Source organism: Nelumbo lutea, chromosome 7, assembly GCF_056320005.1.
Source record: "Nelumbo lutea isolate HS-2025 chromosome 7, American lotus-T2T, whole genome shotgun sequence".
Taxonomy (NCBI): domain Eukaryota; kingdom Viridiplantae; phylum Streptophyta; class Magnoliopsida; order Proteales; family Nelumbonaceae; genus Nelumbo; species Nelumbo lutea.
The window spans coordinates 18,758,259-18,777,649 of NC_142690.1; the positions used below are offsets into that span (position 1 = coordinate 18,758,259).

General features: G+C 38.2%; 1 protein-coding gene across 2 annotated transcripts in view; it reads right to left on the reverse strand.

Moving 5' to 3' along the window:
- DGS1 (dgd1 suppressor 1) overlaps positions 1-19,391 on the reverse strand; it is a 74,602-nt gene continuing 55,211 nt past the window's right edge. For both annotated transcript variants that reach the window (XM_088955566.1, XM_088955565.1), the window contains exons 9-14: positions 12,682-12,754; positions 12,568-12,596; positions 12,366-12,489; positions 10,438-10,548; positions 623-723; positions 1-520 (exon numbers count right to left, since the gene is read on the reverse strand). In XM_088955566.1, the coding sequence (XP_088811692.1) occupies positions 400-520; positions 623-723; positions 10,438-10,548; positions 12,366-12,489; positions 12,568-12,596; positions 12,682-12,754 (559 nt within the window). In that variant the 3' untranslated portion in view covers positions 1-399. The remainder of the gene's footprint in view (positions 521-622; positions 724-10,437; positions 10,549-12,365; positions 12,490-12,567; positions 12,597-12,681; positions 12,755-19,391) is intronic.

Genomic DNA, 19,391 nt, shown 5'->3' on the forward strand with positions numbered 1-19,391 from the left:
TTAAATATAATAAAAATTTTATATTGAAATGAAATTGATCATTGCTCATTCACTTTCCATTCTGCGAATATACAAATAGCTCCAGACACACAAGAAACATCTATAGTAGCACAGCATAGCTTAGTTACAAACTGCGACTGGCATTCTGACAGGTAGGCTTCCATACCACCAGCATTTCTGCTTCAACAGTTCAACCAGAGGAGATGATGCTGGATATGTTCTGAACAAATTCTCCTCATCACCGTAACCACCTACAAGTGATCTTTGCTACAGAGAATAGATGCCAAGATAATGGGCAATTTGCCCTTTCATTAGGGTAAAAATGACTCAATGCTCTTCCAAAATCAAGTTTTAGCCTCACAAAAACAAAGAAAACATAAGGGGAAATAATACAAGATGCTACTGAAGTTTTGATGAAGGAAGCAAGCAATCATAAACTCGTCCCATGCGTGATGTCACTGTGAGTTTATATGCAGTTTGCAAGTCGGGTTTTGCCAAATCAATGATATCCTGTCTCAAACTATTTGCAGAAACCATTCATTCATTAGGTACATATTGCTTTTTTCATTTTCAGTTCTGATAAAATCAAAAAGCCTGACTGAAACAAAAAAGTACTACTAACCTTAGCCATTCGCCTGTTGCTTTTGCATGCCGCTCCACAGCCTTGTATAGGCGATCCAGACTATATAAAACCAATCCCAACATGCATTGAGCATCTTCCTCCTGCAACATATGAAAATAGTGGTATGTATGAATATCAAAGATTTCCTAAAAATCTATTCATCAAGACGAGAAGAAATGAGTAATAACAAAAGAAAGACTTTGCGATGAGCAAGGGTGTAAGACAAAGGCATTCATGCATGAGTCACAACATGAATAACATGAAGATAATGATGATGATTAGTAAAAAAATAGGAAAAACAATCCAAAGACTTGGATTTTTTTTTCAGCCCAAATAGCACCATTCTCATTAATGGAATTTGTTCAGCCTCACATGGATCTGGAATTGACAGGGATCCAAAGGCTGAGAACTCCTGTACATAATTATCATTAAGACTTAAGAGTAATTAAAACAATGGAGGGTACCCCATTATTATTTATTCATTAGTACAGAACAGAACGGAGCAACTTATCGCTTGGCCTATCTTCCCTACTTCATTATGTTATGAGTCAAATTACAAGTTTACTTCTTAATTCAACATGGTATTAGAGAAAAATCTGATCCATGTCTCTTTTATTTTCTCATCGTTCTATTCACCTTCCCATGTTCCTTTCTTTATTTTCTTCTTAGGGTGTAGTTAATACAAGGAGTGCCAATCATAATCTGGAGTTTTTCTCTCGTCGTTTGAAGGTGGAAATTATCAGCTTATATATGTGTACCATTATTGCTGCTTATATTGGCATAAAGAGCTAAAGATGATGCATGAACCAACTGGCCAAAAGTCACAAGTTGATAACAGTCTCTCTTCTGATGCCTTGTTCAGACTGCTTCATTGGCATCTTCAATGAATATTAGGACCAACAATTAATCTCAAAACATGTTAAGAATGAGATGAATCAGAAGTCAGACCCTCAAGTGTTTAGAAGCGTTGTCAGGGCTTAAAATGAACTTACCAAAAGTGTGATTGTAAGTGTTGGCGATATTAAACCAACTTGATTAGAGATTTTATATATATATATAACCAACTTGATTATATACATATGCATATATATAGGCTCTTAGATGCAAGACTGGTAACTTTTCACTAACGTATTCAGATTGGTGTGAAGGCTTCTTCATTTTCAAGATGGCAACCAGTTATTGAAAGACTGGGAAAAATACTGACTGGTTAGAAATGCATGTGTATCTCAGGGCAGACCAGAAATCCAGCACCATGCATACTAAAGATCTAAAGTATGCTAATTTACTATCCTTGTATTATTAAAGCATCAGCAAATATCATCATCATCATCCAATCTTTATCCCAACTATATGGGGTTGGCTTATAAATTATTGAACTTAAATCCTTTCTTACCACTTCTACCCATGTCCGTTTTGGTCTACCCCAAACCCTTCTGGCCACTTCAATTGCAATAAATCACTTCTTATGTGTTCTTTCATGGTCTTCTATGCACATGACCAAACCATCTTAGTCTACTTTCTTATAACATGTAGCAAACAAAGTCTTAAAAAATAAGACTTTTCTATGGGATGAATAGGTGATAGGGGTGGAAGAAAGAAATTTCATTTGAATAAATGGGAATCTGATGTAGATGGCTTTAGAAAGTCTATACTAAAGTTCAAAGTAGCATAGGGAGAGCAGGCAGAACTTTGCATGGACAAATTCTGGGCAGAAATTGAGGTGCTTATAACTCTCAGTATTTACAAAAGGTGAGGTCAATCACCATATCCTCGCTTCATTTGATCAGTGTAAGGTCTCCAATAAAACTGATTGCAGTTGCTGGAATTTCTGAGTACACGGTTAAATTTATTATTTGACAGAAATCAAGACTTATAATTTGACAAATTGACAAAAAAAAACATTGCTCCTGATTAGGGGTGTCAATGGACCGATTTTGGGTTTGACCCCATCCAAATCAAAATCAATTTGGATGCATTGGACGGACCAATAGGACATTGAATTGGACCAGTCTAAATTGAACCAAAGTATTTATTGGATTGGATTGGACCTGGTCCATCTGTAATGTATTTATATTGCATTGGGTCAGATTGAATATTTGGCCCATTATCCAGTCCATTGATAGAAGATATGCATACAGGTGTCAATGGACCGGTTTTGGGTTGGAACCAATCTAAATTATAATCAATTTGAACAGATAGGACCGTCCAAACATTGAACTTGACAGTCCAAATTGGTCCAAAGTAATCATTGGGTTGGATTGGACCTAGTCCATCTGTAATGGATTCACATTGGATTGCACCAAATCTGGTCCAATTGACACCCCTACTCCTGATACATCACAATGGCAGGACATGATTCATTGGGTTGGATTGGACCTAGTCCATCTGTAATGGCTTCTCTCTCCCATTGACAGCACCCCTTCCTTACAATTGTGCCTAGAATGGATCTTGTCGTCCCACCCCTTGTTTGGCCAATGTATCTGCAAAGGAGTTAGCATTACACTTGCACCAATTGAAGGAGATTTCCATGCCCCTTGTTAACCACCTGACTTTTTTCTTTTTAGATCGATATCTTCATTTCCTCACTTTGAAGCCAGTTTACCACCAATTGTGAGTCCCCTTCCACTATTAATTTCCTCACATTCGAAGTCCTTTCCCTTTGCACTCCTTCCATCATTGCCAAAACCTCATCTCTGCTGCCACCAACAAAACTCCTGATAGTCCTGGATTTCCCATGCTGCTACCAACAAAATTGAGCTTGATAAACCCGTGTTGGTGGAGACCAAACATGAATAGCACCAATCTTGTTTGGAGTAGAAACTGCCACTTCCTTCCAATTTCTAGGGATGTCATATGTTGTAACACTAGAGAATATGTCTGAAGACTTTATCCAATGGGCAACCCTGAACATTATCATTTCAATCAAGCCTTCCTTGCTTCTTTCCTTTTCCATGAAAATTCTTGAATTCCTTTCTTCCCATATCATCCATAATATTTCTGCTCTAGTGCATCTCCACAAGTCCACAATAATCTTCCCCTCTTATTTGGCCCCAGGAAGGAAGTTGGAGCAAATAGGCTTTGCGATCAACCAGGGGACTCGACCTACATCCAAACAAAGAGATGAACCCAAGGTTCAAAATATCATCACGTATCGAACCATATCGGCCAATACATATCGTATCGGAGCCTTCCCGATACGTCCCTACAGGGGGTGTTTCAGGTAGGTGAGTGGTTCAGGGGGTAGACCGGCCCCTCTGAACCAGATTTGAAAAAAATAAAAAATAAAAATAACAAAAATAACAGTATTGATACAGGCCGATACGCCCTTACCGGCATATCACCCCGTATCGATATTTTTGGATAAACCATTCCCAAATAGATACAGTAAAATTACAAGAAATGAATAAGTGGTAACCAAACTCACCATATAGCTTTGCATAAGACACCAGTGTGGAGATAAGCTCCAATTTTTGTGCTTTCTTTGAAGCAAATCACAAATATTAATCTTTTTGTGGATAACTTCCCAACAAAATGCACCACTGCTAATAGGATAGGTTTGCATCAAATCTCCTTAGTTGGGAAAGTGAGCAAAGGACTAATGGAGGGCTGGGAAAGAGCTCTAAAGAATGGAGCACAAGAGAAGGAACCAAAGGGAGTACAAGTCCATATTCAACCATCCAATTAAGAAGGATCAAGGAATACTTCCTCCAACAAGTGGATCAAGCTCGTCAAATTTTGAAGCTTAGAATCTCTTATAGCCCTCCTGAATCCTAAATCCTAACTTACACCATTTCTAGAATTTGAAGAAACAAGGAACTTGGAGATAGGTTCATTTTTGAAGCAAGTTAGGGCATAAAGAGGGGAATTGTTCTTTCAAAGGAGAAGATCTCAACCATGTGTGTTCTCAGAACTTAATACCATTGCGACTGCAAAGATTATATCTAATAAAAGGAAGGAAAAAGAGGTAAGATTTTATTGATGGCCTTCCAATGAGATGCTTGGTTTGCCCTTGCCAATGCTCTTGCATCCCATCCATTATCCAAGAGCTCATGAATACTCATGATGACTTTTGCCCATAGTTAAAGTAAACATTTGATCAAGTGAACCCCAGAAGTAGGTGAAAAGCAAAAATTTTAGAAGACGAATATAAGGCCTAACTGTTGGACAGCCAAACAATATGTCAATAAAGATGAGTATAGCAGAGATGTGGATGTTGAGATAGATAAGTAGTAAAGCAGGAAAGCAATGATTAGAAATAAACATATTTGTGGGGATTCTGTAATAGAATTAATAGGTGATCAAAAAACAGTAAGTAAACCAAATTAGGCATGTCCAGAAAAGACCACGTACTGCACCAGTAAGAACTAAGAAGTGATATGATTCAACTTGAAGGTCTAGGATATCTAGGAGAGGAGCAAAAATAACAAAGGTCGAGGACCTGAGGTAGTGAGAAATGATTTAAGGCTCAGAATTTAGCAATGGAAATGGCCCTTAATACAGTGAAATGACGAAACATAACTCATGCAGCTGGGATAAAGCCCTATTGAGTTGAGCTGACGGGCATGAAAATAATGTTTGACATGTATCAATAACCAAAAGGACTGCAGCTTTATTTGATTTTCTTTTCTTGAGAACCACTCTTTACACATGAATATCACCATTAGATTTTCTTATGGCTTTTTGAAAAATGTAAAATACAATAAGAAAATATAATAGAAGAAGCTAGGCTCACATTAGCCTACTCATTTTGAATTGGCTAATAATTCATGTGGATTGTGTTGAAATGTATGCCCGTAAGGGGCATTTTTCTCTTTTGAATATGGTTTGGTAAATTCCTTCTTAAGAACCACTTAACAGGAGTAATTCTGTAATTTGCACATCTATTTCTAATAAAATAAAAGTTTAGGTCAACAAGGGGAAGAGACTGATTCAAATCTTCTTCCTTGGAGACCCTTTTCTCCTCTTCTTTTTTTCTCCTTCTTCTCTACTGTATCAAGAACCTTTTCCTACCTTTTACCTCTACTTTTTCTTTTCTTTCCAAACCATATATTCTCAAGTTTTCATAAGGTATCAGAGCAGTGAATTTGACTATTACTGTTCACACCCTTTTTTTTGCACCCTAGAAGTCAATAACTCAATTTTTTAAATACAAACAGTTAAAAGGGACTTAAAAAGCCTGGTTGCCCCTTATAAAAAAGGCTTTAATGCCTCAGGTTGGTCTGTTTGAAGTGTTTCTGGTGGTGCGCAAAGCCTTCACCTTGTCACAGCCCTAAACATGAAGATGCGTATATGTACTAGGTGCAGCAGTTCAATGACAGATCGTGGTGTGTAATTTGATGCGATGTGGTGTGGGAATATTCTTCTATGGTGTATGGAGTATTTGGTACACTACAAGTTCTTGTGTGGCCTGCTATTCAGATTCAGTTTTTAGGGCTGAAAACTACTGTAGCAAGATACTGCAATCACTATTTTTGGGCTTAAAGTTGTTCTATGAGTTATTCATCTTTCATTGATGTTTGTAACTATCTCCCTCACTCTTTGGTGTCTTATCTTACCTATAGCCGCTTCCAATGGTAGCTCCAAGTCTACTATAGTAGTGCAATCAGACCTTATAAACACCCAGTTAACTACTAGTAAGCTCAGTGGTACTAATTATGTACATGGGCTAAATCTGTGAAACATATTAAAGAATATCAGCCTAAGTGTGGTTCTGAAGGTTACAATGAATGGGTGCAAGAAAATGCTCAGATTATGACCTCATTATGGAATAGTATCAACAACAACATCAGTATTAATCTCATGTTTTTGGACACTGCTAAGGAACTTCGGGAGAAAGCCCAACAGTTGTATTCAAGACAGGATAATATGACAAGGATCTACCAACTATATCAGGATTTTTTTCTCTCTTCAATAGGGTGATAGAGTGTAGAAGAGTATTATGCTACCTTGAAAAGTCTACAAAATGAGTTGAATGTCTACTAGCCTCTCTCTACTGATATGGAAGTACAACAAAACACAAAGAGAACATTTACACGTTGCCAGATTCCTTCCCTTTCTGAGGTGTTTTCTCGTATCCGAAGGACATCCCAACCCCAGAGTGATCATTCTACTACCAGTGGTGGTGGTAGAGATGTTAGGGGAAGAAGTGCAGTTAGAGGTGCCAGCCATGGTTTTAGAGGTGGTCATGGTGAAAGTGGGGAAGGAAGAGGAGGTGGCAGAAAAAATGGTGGTTGTGGCATTGCCAGAGAGTGCTCACTTCGTGGTCATGACTGCTATGCCAATCATATTGTAGTCAAGGATGACACTAGTATTAAAGATTCTAATGATGAGCTACCCACTACAAGAGTTGGTAAGAGTAATGAGTTGGTCTCTATCACCCGTGAGGAATATGAGAGACTCCGCCAGACTTATACTTTGCCCTCTAAGACCACAATTACCCTTGCTCAATCAGGTACATTTTGTTTAGCTTCTAGTTCTGAACATTCACCCTGGGTAATTAATTTTGGAACTTCAAATCATATGACTGGATCTTCAAATCTTTTTGAGTCTTCCTCTCCACCTTCCACTACACAAACAAATACCTTAGCTAATGGAATTTCTATTAATGGTACTGGTAATGTTTCCCTTGGTTTTGATATTAGTCTCAACTCTATTTTTATATTCCATAAGTTTCCCTTTTCTCTTATCTATAAGTAAAATCACTAAATCGTTAAATTGTTTAGTTACTTTCTTTCCCTCCTATTATGGTTTTCAGGATCTTACGACGAGGAAGATGATTGGTAGAGGTCGTGAAGTTGGAGAACTGCACTACCTAGATGTCAATGGTCCACTAAGAGCTCTACACTCATCCCTTACTCCTCACCCGTGACAACATCGTTACGGACATCATTCGCTTTGTGTTTTTAAGAAATTAGTTCCCATTTTGGAGTAAGTGTCTCAGTTGGATTGTGGATCATGTCAGCTCAACAAGCATCATAGAGTCACTTTTGTTCCCAGAAAAGATAACAGAGTCATGAGTCCTTTTGATCTTGTTCACTCAGATGTTTGGGGTCCAAGTTGTGTGTCTTATAATGGCTTTTGATATTTTGTAACATTTATTAATATAATTCACAAATGACATGGATATATTCAATGAAAGAATGTTCAGAATTATTTTCTCTTTTCCTCTCTTTTCTTGTTGAAGTCCAAAATCAGTTTGTTGTATATGCAGCAAAGTCTTCTGTTCTGTTGATGCAGAGGAGTATTTTCATAGTTCCTTTCAAACTTATTTTGATACTTCAGGAATTTTACATCAATCTTCCTATTCCCACACTCAACAAAATGGGGTAGTTGAACGAAAGAACTGACATATTATAGAGACAGCTCATGCTTTATTACTTCAAATGTCTATTCCCAAAATCTGCAAGAGTGATGCTATTCTTGATCAATCACATGCCTGCATCTATCCTTTCTAGTGATTCTCCCTTCTCTATCATTTTCCCTTCTAGATCTGCCTTCCCTCTTCTTCCCCGTGTCTTCGGATGTGTTTGTTTTGTCCGCTGACTAGGCCCTAAACATGATAAACTTAATTACCGAGTAATCCAATGTGTCTTTCTTAGCTACTCTAGCACTCAAAAAGGTACAAATGTAATGATCAGTCCTTCGTAAGTCCTTTTGTCATTCCTAATGTCACCTTCTATAAAAGTCTTCCTTATTTCTCTGGACATGAACCCTCTCATGTCTAACTCGAGTGATATTTTATTCCTCTCCCCACTCTCGAGGAGCCTATCCCCACTCAAGTGATGTTTTATTCCATTAGCATCTAAATCAACAATTGATCCTCCTCAGTTAGAACTTGATCTTCCCATTGCATTATCTAAGGTTAAGCATACTTGTACGAACCATCCCATTTCCCGTTATTGCTCCCTTGTTCATTTAATCCCCTGCCCAACAAAAATTTGTCTCTTCTATCTTTTGTTTTTGTTCCTAGGTCTATTTAGGAACCTTTTTCCTCATCTAATTTGGAAATGGATGACAAACTTCAAGCTCTTCAGTCTAACCATACATGGGACTAGGGGTGGATTAGGGTCGAGCCAAGCCGAATATACAACTATTCGAGCTCAACTAGCCAAAAATCCATCAGGCTCGAGCTTGAACATGAGCCAAGCTTCTTATAAAAAAATAAAAATTATATATATATATATATATATATATATATATATATATATATATATATATATATATTATTTTACATATTAATATTTAGGAATTTCAAAAAAATATTATTTATTATCATACATATAAAAAATAAAAACATTATTATACATATAAAAATTATTTATTAATTTATGTATGTTTATATATATAAGCTCGATCTGGCTCATGAGTTGAGCTCTATAAGGCTTGAGCTCAACTCGATTAGTAAACGAGCCTATATATTGGGCTCGAGCTCGACTCAGAGCTCAATTTAGACCAAGCCAAATCAAGCTTTTCACGAGCCGAGCTCAAATAGCTCATGAAAAGCTCAACTCATTTCCACCCCTACATGGGACCTTACCTCCTTACCTCTTGGGAAGTAGGCAATTTGATGTTGATGGATGTGTACCATCAAGCACAAACAAGATGGTAGCATTAAGCAACTTAAAGCACGGCTGGTGGTCAAAGGCTATGCACAAACTTACAATACCTCCCCAATGGCTAAATTTTCCTCTATACAAGTTATTATTTCTCTAGCTATCCATTGTTACCGGCCCTTTTACCAATTCAATGTCAAGAATGCTTTTCTTAATGGTGACCTTCAGGAAGTGGTGTACATGGAGCAACCTCTAGGGTATGTTATCCAAGGGGAGGTTGGAAAGGTGTGTAGGTTGCACAAGGCCATTTATGGATTAAATCACCACAAGCATGGTTTGGTAGGTTCAATGGTGTTGTGTAGGAGTTTGGTCTCAAGCAAAGTGGAGTTGATCGTTCAGTTTTGAGTAGGAATACAACATCTAGGAAGATCATCTTGGCAGTGTATGTTGATGACATAGTCAATGCTAGTAAAGATGTTGGTGGGATTAGTGATCTAAAACAGTTTTTGCAACAACAACTAATGACATAGTCATTACTTAAAGTATTTTTTGGATATTGAAGTAGTTCGCTCTAAGTGGGGAATCTCCTTGTCACAACGAAAGTATGTCTTGGATTTATTGGATGAGACGGGTCTACCAAGGGCTAAACCAGTTGAGACCGCTATGGATCTTAATGCGATGATTAATAATCAAGGGGAGCCATTCAGTGATCCTATAAGGTATAGGAAATTAGTTGGTAAACTGATTTATCTCACAATCATATGTCCTGATATCTCCTTTAGTGTAGGGGTTCTGAGCCAGTTCATGCAGAACCCCACAATCATTTTTTTTTTTTGATGAATCAGAACCCCACAATCATTCAGTAGGAAGGTGTTGTAAAAGTGTTGACATATCTGAAAGGTACTCTAGTCCAGGGATTACTAAACAAGAAAGGGGAGAACTAGCCTTTTTGTGTGGCATGAGGTCTACTACAAGCTACTATACCTTTTCGTGTGGCAATCTAATCACTTGGAAAAGTAATAAGCAGAGTGTGGTTGCTAGTAGTGTTGAGGCAGAGTATAGAGCAATGGCCCACACCACATGTGAGTTGATCTAGTTGAAACATCTACCTTCCATGAGATAGGCATTCATAGAGTAAATATGGTTGCATCCACTATTAAATATGGTGGCACATAGTATTATTTTAAAAGCCAGAGTGGTCACACAATAAGAAAATAAGAAAAACTTCATAAAGAAACAGCACTTGGGGAATGAAACTTGTACCAGTCCTTGATCTACACATGTTTGGAACTGCATAATTCTCTTCTCAACCTCCACAATAAGTAGCCTCCTTTGGAGCCGAGCAATCCTTCCTCGGCCTTCAGCCCTAGTGTCCTGATTAAAAATAAGATTTAATAAAAGAATGCATGACAGAAATTTGCCAAATACACAGAATAATTTTATCAGCAAGTCAATTTGCAAGATTTCCAACTGTATTAGAGGGTTTCAGACATGTAGAACTTCAGAAAACAAAATGGCTTGGTAAAAATGTGATAAACCATATCAAATACCTGATCAAATCAATATGAACAAATAAAAGTCGTTTGATCCATTAATATGTGCAAGAAGTGCACTAATTCAGTATATATGGGTTGTTTGTATATTTATATTATCATCCAGTGTGGGTGACTGATAAGAGAGCCCAGCGATAAGCCACCAGCCAAGGCCCAGGGTGTCAGGGGAAGTGCAGCCCATACACAGACCCAGCAGGCTAGCTACAAGAAGACCACAAGTTTCTTTTCTACACTCAGATATGCCTACTCTTGAAAGCCACAACAGCGTCTGTTACAGCTCGGAGTTGTAACCAAGTGTATAAATAATACATGATGGGAAGAACAAAGACAGATCAGAGTTTGCCTCCAGTTTTCTTCCTTTTCCCTCCAAACTTTTTCACTTCTCTCTGTATAATTATTTCAGGAGGAAGAACTCCCTCAAACAAGCCCAATCTTATCAAGTGGTATCAGAGCTCTCAATCTGCAATGCCAAATACAAGATCTGCATCTGTGGACGAAAAAGTATAACGCATTGAGGTTGAACTGCACAAGGTGACCAGAAATATCAAGGATGTCAAGGAGAAACTGCCGATTATGGTGACTTAGTTTGAGAAGTTCTTGCCATCAGCAAAGGAGGATATATGTAATTTACAATTCAGTTAACAGAGATTAATTAATCTAATTAGGGGACTGGAAGAGGTTTGACTTTCTATTCTCCATCACCGTTTTTCTCTCTCCCAACTCTGATTTCTCTTCTCTCTTCACTTGTACTCCTTCTCTTTGATTAAATTAATCAGATTATTGCTGGTTTATTCTTCTACCACAATGGCCTTGGCTTCTATCTTGAGAGTTCTTCTCCATCCTATTGCTCAGATGAAACTCTCCTCCATCCTAATGCAGTTCCAACATAACATCTCATGAAAGAATTCGCATTGATAGGATTGTCATTTTATTAATTTCAAAGGATCTTAACAGCAGTGAGTCATGCAGAAGGTAAGAATTTTCTTATTTAACAAGAGATCACAAGAATGGTGATCTACTCGATACCCAGTTTCCTTTATCTAGACAGTGTGGGAGTCATTTGACGTCGCTCAGGAGTTTTTTAATTCATAGTCTACTGTTACATCTACCCATCTTCAAGCAATGTCAAGTTCAGTTGTTTGTTCTCTGAAATATTAATTGAAATTGGGTTTGGTGAGACTTGAGATTGCATCCAATGTTTTTTAATTCAATAAACCACAAAATATAGTTAAGAATACAGCAAACCAAACAAAAGAAATGCACTAAATTACTCTCACTATCCTGACTTAAATGATGTCTGACTTAGGGTTACAAATGTTTGAATACAAGGGAAGATAATGGATGATAGACTCAAAAGTCTCATTAACTTCTACATGTTTATGAGCAACCTTCTCCCTCATATTAATATAATCATACTACCATTTATGAAGAAAAAAACTAGTCTCATGAACCTGTCTAAACAATCTTAGTGATTGACTCAGCTCAAACTCAATTAACACAAGTCAGCAAGCCATGTCTATAACAACTATTGAACCACACAAGGACAGACACATTTAACATGCATATAAGTTCTGTCAAGTATATATTTAATCATGGATTAATTAAGAGACATCTTCAAGATCCTCATTGTATCCTCACCTGTTTCAACCATGCACGCACTACCATGAGAAATATAAGTGAGAGAAAGAAGGCCGGTAAAGCAGCAAGAATTGCAAAATTGATTTCATTTGCCCTCAGAATCTGGTTAAGTTCAAGCATTGCCCTGTTTGGAAATAAAGAAATTAGAAAGCTTACAACAAAGCATGAAATTGTTTGTTAGGATGCCCGCCATTTAACTTACGTCTCAATATCCAGTTTTAACTTCTGAATCTGCAATAGTATAAACACAAACCCACTGTCACATAATATGAAGCTAAAATAATAAGCAAATGTCCTTTAAAATAGTGTGCAATACCTGAATAAGCAAAGCACGAGCAAGCTCTCCCCCAAGAAGATTTTGAATTGGATGCATTAACTCCTTCTCATACCTGCAATAGAGATACCTATGAAATTTTGTTGGCAAACAAAACTTAATCAACAAATAAGGAAACAATTACAGTGAAGCAGCAAGGAGAACAGGGACCAGCAACCGTGACTTGGCAGGCGACAGGAGTACCCTTCATCATAATGATGTTGTAGTTGGTGTGGGAGAGCTTTCTATTGCTTCTCTAAGTGTATGCTTTCTTTTATGAAATCACTTTACCTCTTCTTCAAAAAAAAAATCATAATGAAGGGAAGGGTAGGCTGGGCAGGTTATCAGCAACCTGGGCAGTCAGAAGTTGGAAAACAACAGCCATTTTTATGATTCTCACAAACAAGCAACTCTGAATTAGGTTGCATTTCGAACCAAGAACTAGTAGACTGGTCCAAGGAAATTATGATCTGAAGCCAGACCAACGATCTCAAGATACAAAGCTTACTATCCTATAGAAAAGTGACAGCAGAAAATATGCATAACCCCGCTATCCTCCAGTGCATGTCCTTGATGAGAACTATACAAAAAGCACCATCACCCTTCAAGAAATCCACTACATGTCCTTGATGAGAACTTGCTCACCAAAGGAGTCTTCTTCAATGGAGACTCTGCTTCCTGAAACCAGAGAGAGAGAGAGAGAGAGAGAGAGAGAGATTTGAAAAATGGGTCGATGCCTTTCTTATTACAGCATGGGCTATTTATAGATGTCAGTTACATCATCAGCGAATATTGGGCCATCTTGTGAGGTCCCCTGATGTACACCTGTTTAATGGGCCTAATTGGGCCGTTCACATTATTGTTCTTATCAATAGCTCCATCAACTCCTCAAGGTTAAAGTTTGGGTGTCGCTGTTGCAAATGAGAGTAGTCTTCCCTTGTTGCATCTTCAGGTGGTAGGTGTTTCCAGACCACCAAAGCTTGTTGAACTGTCTTATTACCATCTCTGATCCACGTGAAATCACCAATATGGTCCAGCTCAGGTTGCAAAGCCCTGTCCTCAAAAAGATCCGATAGGCTAGCTGAAGCAGTAAGGTACAGGCCCCAAGTGTTTCTGCAATAGAGACACATGAAATGTGGGGTGTATTTTGGAAGAGCTAGGAAGGTCTAACTTGTAAGCTACCTTACCCACTCTCACTACAACACAAAATGAACTATAAAATCTGAAGGCTAGCTTTTGGGAACACTGTTTAGCTAGGCTACCTTTCCGGTAAGGCCTCAACTTGAAGTAAACCCAGTCCCCCACCTCAAACTGGACATCTCAGTGTTTCTTATCAGATTGAGCCTTCATTTTCTGTTGGCCTTTAAGTCCTTAAGGACTGCATCTCTGTTCGTTAAGTGTGCATCTACCCTACAACAACAGTGGATCCCTTTTCATATGGTAATATGGAAAGTGGCTCCTGTCTATACAGAGCATGAAAAGGTGACATGCCCATTAAAACATGAAAGGAAGTATTGTACCAGCATTCTGCCCACAAAAGCCACTTGACCCACTACCTGGGGTAATCACTACTAAAACATCAAAGACAGGTCTCAAGGGAAAGATTTACAACCTCCATCTGTTCATCGGTCTGTGGATGATAACTTGTAGAATAGTGGAGTTTTGTCCCTTGCACCCGAAAATACTCAGACCAGAACCGCCTCATGAAGGCGGAATCACGATCAGAAATAATAGTTTTGGGAGTTCCATGCAAACGGGAAACCTCCTGAATAAAAATTTTCGCCACTTGTGTTGTGGCATATGGATGGGCTAGTGGAGCAAAATGCGCATATTTGGACAGTCCATCCACAAAAACAACAATGATTGTCTTACCTCCGAAAAGGGGAAGACCAGTAATGAAATCCATAGTTACCTCATCCCACACTTGCTCAGGGTGAGGTATGGGTTTATAACAGTTCAGCTGGGGACTGATTGTCATACTTATGTCGTTGACATATCGCACAAGTGGCAATATTGACACAAATCTGCTTCTTCATGCCCCACCAGTGTAGAGAACACAGATGTGGACCCCACTGCTGTGGTCCCCACTGTATTCGTATGGCAGCATAGCATATATTTTTTTGTTAGTTATGTCAGTGTTAGTTGGTAATTATTTCAGTTTGTTGTTACAGCTTGTTATTTCAGCTTTATTATTAGTGTATTTGCCATGTAAGCAATAAGGGCAATTCAGCCCTTTTACAATTAGTCAACATATATAAAATTAAGAGTGGGTCGGCAGATCATTAAGATTGACCCTCTCTCTCTTTTCTAAAACCCTTCGTGGTCCCCACTGTGGACCCCACTACTTGGTATCAGAGCAAGGATTGTCAGTTCAAAAACCAGCCCCAATTGCCTAGCAAGCGCTGTAGTTATAAAATCCAAAGTACTTCCGCTGTCGATTAACAATACCACCCATCAACCCAAAAGCCGACCCATCACCCGCATCATCTGGCTGAATGCAACCCGGTGAAGGCTGGTACTTCCAATTCACCTATCTGGCTTAGTTCACCTGGACTGTCAGCCAAGTTGCCTTCATAGTCTCCCTCAAGACCGACTTGTAAGGCAAACACCTAATGTCACTTACATTTATGGCCAGGTGAGAATTTGTAGTCAAAGTTGTAGCTGAGTCCCCGTTCTCTACAGGCATGCATTCCCAATCATGACAGCTTCTTCAAAGGAATAGATTGAGTCAATGCAGAGGCTGACTTAACCATCTGGCTTTCTAACCGATTGGGCAGAGTCTTTAGGATCAGTCTTGGTCCACGATTTATATAACCTATCTTCCTGGAGTCTAGCCAGTCCAACAATTGCGAACATGGTGGTAGGTTGCATAGCCTTCACCTACCTCCACATGGATCTCGTCTTTAAGACCGCCAATGAAACATCTGACAAGAGCTTTCTTAGGCTATCCATACACTCTCACCGCTAGACGTTCGAATTCAACTTGGTATTCCCACACTTTACCTATTTGTTGTAGCTTAGCCATAGCTTCATCTAAACCTTCAAAAGAGGATGGTCCGAATCAGACAAAGAGAGCTTCCAAGAATTCTTTCCATGTCATCTAAGGATGATATCATTTGTACTATCGGAACTAGTCGATCGCCTCAATTTCCAGGTACACTGAGGCAATCGCCACTCGCTGATGACTCGTAATCTCTTGCATTGAAGTATTGTTCCGCCTTGTAGATCCAAGAAAGAGGATCTTCTCCACTAAAGATAGGGAAATCCATTCTGACCAGCCAACGAGCATTTCTCCCAAACCATCGAACATTGTCTTGACTAGAGCTACCAGAATCATTTTCTTTACTATTTCTGGTTGCGGTCATCTTTTAACACTACAACATAACCATTGAGATTGCCTCCTTGATCTCTTGCAAATCACCAGAAAATTTGTGTAGATTGAGCTCGATACGATCCACTCTTTCCTCCATTGTCGTTGCTCTAGTTTGCGGCATGGGCTATTTATAGATCGTAATCATCAATCGTATTTATGGCTCTAATACCAAAGTTGATGAGAAACCAGGGAGAATGCGAGAGAGAGAGAGAGAGAGGTCAAATGGCTCAATGCCTTTCTAATTACAACATGGGCTATTTATAGATGTTGGTTATAGGGGTGTCAACAGTATTCGAAAATCCGATTTCGAATTCAATATTCGAAATAATCGAATCGAATTCGGATAATTCGAATATCTAATCATTCGAAATCGGATATCCTATTCATACCGAATAGTTAATCGGAATCGAATTCAGAAATGACCTGATTCGATTCAATAAATATTCGAATTCAACCGATTATTTAATTCTTACATATAATATAAAATATTTTATATAATTTATATTATAATAATTAAGTTATATAAATAATTTATGTATTTATATATTTTATATCAATAAAATATTTATTTCATACATTTATTAATTATCTAAAATAATTAATTAATCGAATTCGAATCGAATCGAATATTTGAATACTTGATCGGATTCGAATTCGGATATTGATTTTAATATCCGTCGGATATCAGATTTTCTAATCGGATTCAAATTCGGATATTGCCTGATTCGATTCGAATTCGATCCATTTACACCCCTAGTTGGTTATATCATCAGTGAATATTGGGCCATCTTGCAAGGTCCCTTGATGTACACCTATTTAATGGGCTTAACTGAGCCATTAAATATCGGTCCTCTTAACCCCTATCTCCCTTGTTATTCTTGTCTGTGATGGAAGCCTTGGGTCAGTTGGTCTTGAGAGCAGCTAGGGGTGGTTTATTGGAGGGTTTCACAGTGGGGTAGGAAAGATTAGAGATTCCTCTTCTACAGTTTGTTGATGATTCAGCATTCTTCTGCAATGCTTCTAGTGAGCAACTAGAGTATTTGATGGCAACTTTGTGGTGGCATGAAGCAGTCTCAGGGCTGCATCTGAATATCCATAAAAGTGAATTGGTGGCAGTGGGAGAGGGTCAGGAATTGCAAGAATGAGCAAACTGTTGAGGTTTCAAGAAGGGAAAGTTGCTAACCAAGTAATTGGGAATGCCTTTAGGGGCTTAATGCGATGCAAAATATATTTGGCTGCATGAAAGTCCAAATATATATCAAAAGAGAGTAAGCTAACTAATTAATTAAAAGTGTGCTGTCATCTATTCCGCTCTATTTACTGCCCTTGTACTCAATTCCATCTGGGATGGCAACCTTTATCAAAAGAAGATAAGAGAGTTCTTATGGAAAGGCTGGAACAACAATAAGAAGAGTAATCTAGTAAACTAGGGAAGGGTCTGCAAGCACAAGAAAAATGGAGGTTTGGGAATCAGAAGATTGAGAGATTTGAATATTGCCCTTTTCGGCAAATGGTTTTAGAGATTTGGTCAGCAAGAGAATAGCATGTGGAGGAGAGTAAATAAAGCAAAATATGGTCTAAGAAGCAGGGGCTGGGATCCAAGTGAAGCAAATCAGCCATATGGATGCTCGGTATGGAAAGGGGTAGAGAAAAGCTATAGTCATTTCAGCAAGGAAATCATTTTTGAAGTGGGGAAAGGAACCAAGGCCAGGTTCTGAAAGGATTGCTCATTGCTGGTGTGGAGGTAATTGTTTGAAAGATAATTTCCCTGAGTCATTTGTAGTAGCAGTGGATAAGGAAGCAAAGGTAACAGATTATTTGCAGTTTTCCAGTGGGAATTGTGTTTGGAATCCCCATTTCAGAAGAGCCTTAAACGACTGGGAGATTGAACCATTTGCTCGTTTGTTGCAAAAGCTTTGTAATATCCATATTGACTCTAACAGAGATGACAGAAGAGTGTGGCTGGGTGGGGAGGATAAGCAGTTTTCTGTTAGTTCCGTTTATAACAAGCTGACTAGGGAAGAAGATCAGCAGTTCCCTATGAGCCTAATCTGGTGCAAACACATTCCCTTGAAAGCTGCTTATTTCAACTGGTCTGCCTATTTTAATAAGATCTTAAGCATAATCTCTTGAATAGAGGTGTGGGAATTGATTCTACTCTGTTAATCACTTGTTATTACATTGTAAATTCTCTTATAGCATCTGGGTGAAAGTGTACAGTTTGTTTGCCTTCAAGGGTTGTTGCTTAGCATCAGTGGAGAGCTTCTTGAAAGGGTGGCATCTAAAAGGTCAGAACCAGTGTTTTAAAAGCGCAAGGCACAAAAAAGGCGCAGGCGTCAATTTGTGCCTAAGGCGCAAGGCGATGCGCACGCCTTTTTAAGCAAGGCACAAAACTTAAAAAAATACTAAAAATCAAAAAAAGCCAAAAAAAATCAAAAATGTGCAAAAAATAACCAAAAATTTATTAAACATAATATTAATAAAAATATAAACTTAAATTTTAAAATAAATGTTTTAAAAAAACCTATTATCTAAAATTAAAATACATAAACATAACATGTAAAGCATATTCAAATGATAATTTAAAAATAAAATCAAGCATATAAAACATTTTGAAGCATATAAAACCCACAATCTCTTTTTATCTCAATTACATTACTTCAAGTAGCTAATGTGACATATTACATTCCTAATTCTACAAGCCACTTTTGTGCAACGCCCCTCAAGGCAAGCCCAAACAAGTCCATGTTAGGGTCTTAAATTATTAGTTTTCACACAAAAAAAATGATTTTATAGTTTTAATTGCTTTTTAAGAACCCCCTATTTGGTAATGTTGTTGATTCATTCATCCTAATAAAATATCTACTTAAAAAGAAATTAAAACTATAAATCATTATTTTTTGTGTGAAAACTAAGAATTTAAGACCCTAACATGGACTTGTTTGGGCTTGCCTCAAGGGGTGTGGCGTGGGGTTACGGGGGCGGAGCAAATGATTCCTAGAGTAGTGTGGTGGACTGAACTATATGGCAGGAGAGAAACTCTAGAATCTTAAAGAACAAAGGCAGCCGAGTGGAGGATGTGTGGCAAAAAATTATGGGCAAACTGTTTTCTTGGTCATCAGCTCAGTTTAACTTAAATGGTTCAGATTTCAGTTCCCTTTTTGATCATGCAAATCTTTTTGTAATTGCTCATGGGATAGTGGCTTAGCTTTTTGTAAGTTTCTCCCCTTTTTATATCTCTTAATGAAAATCTTACTTTACCTCTTCTCACCTCTCCCCTCCACACTGTCAGCGTTCATGTTCTTCCAAATTTCCTAACCTCTGCAGTTTCCACTTTCTC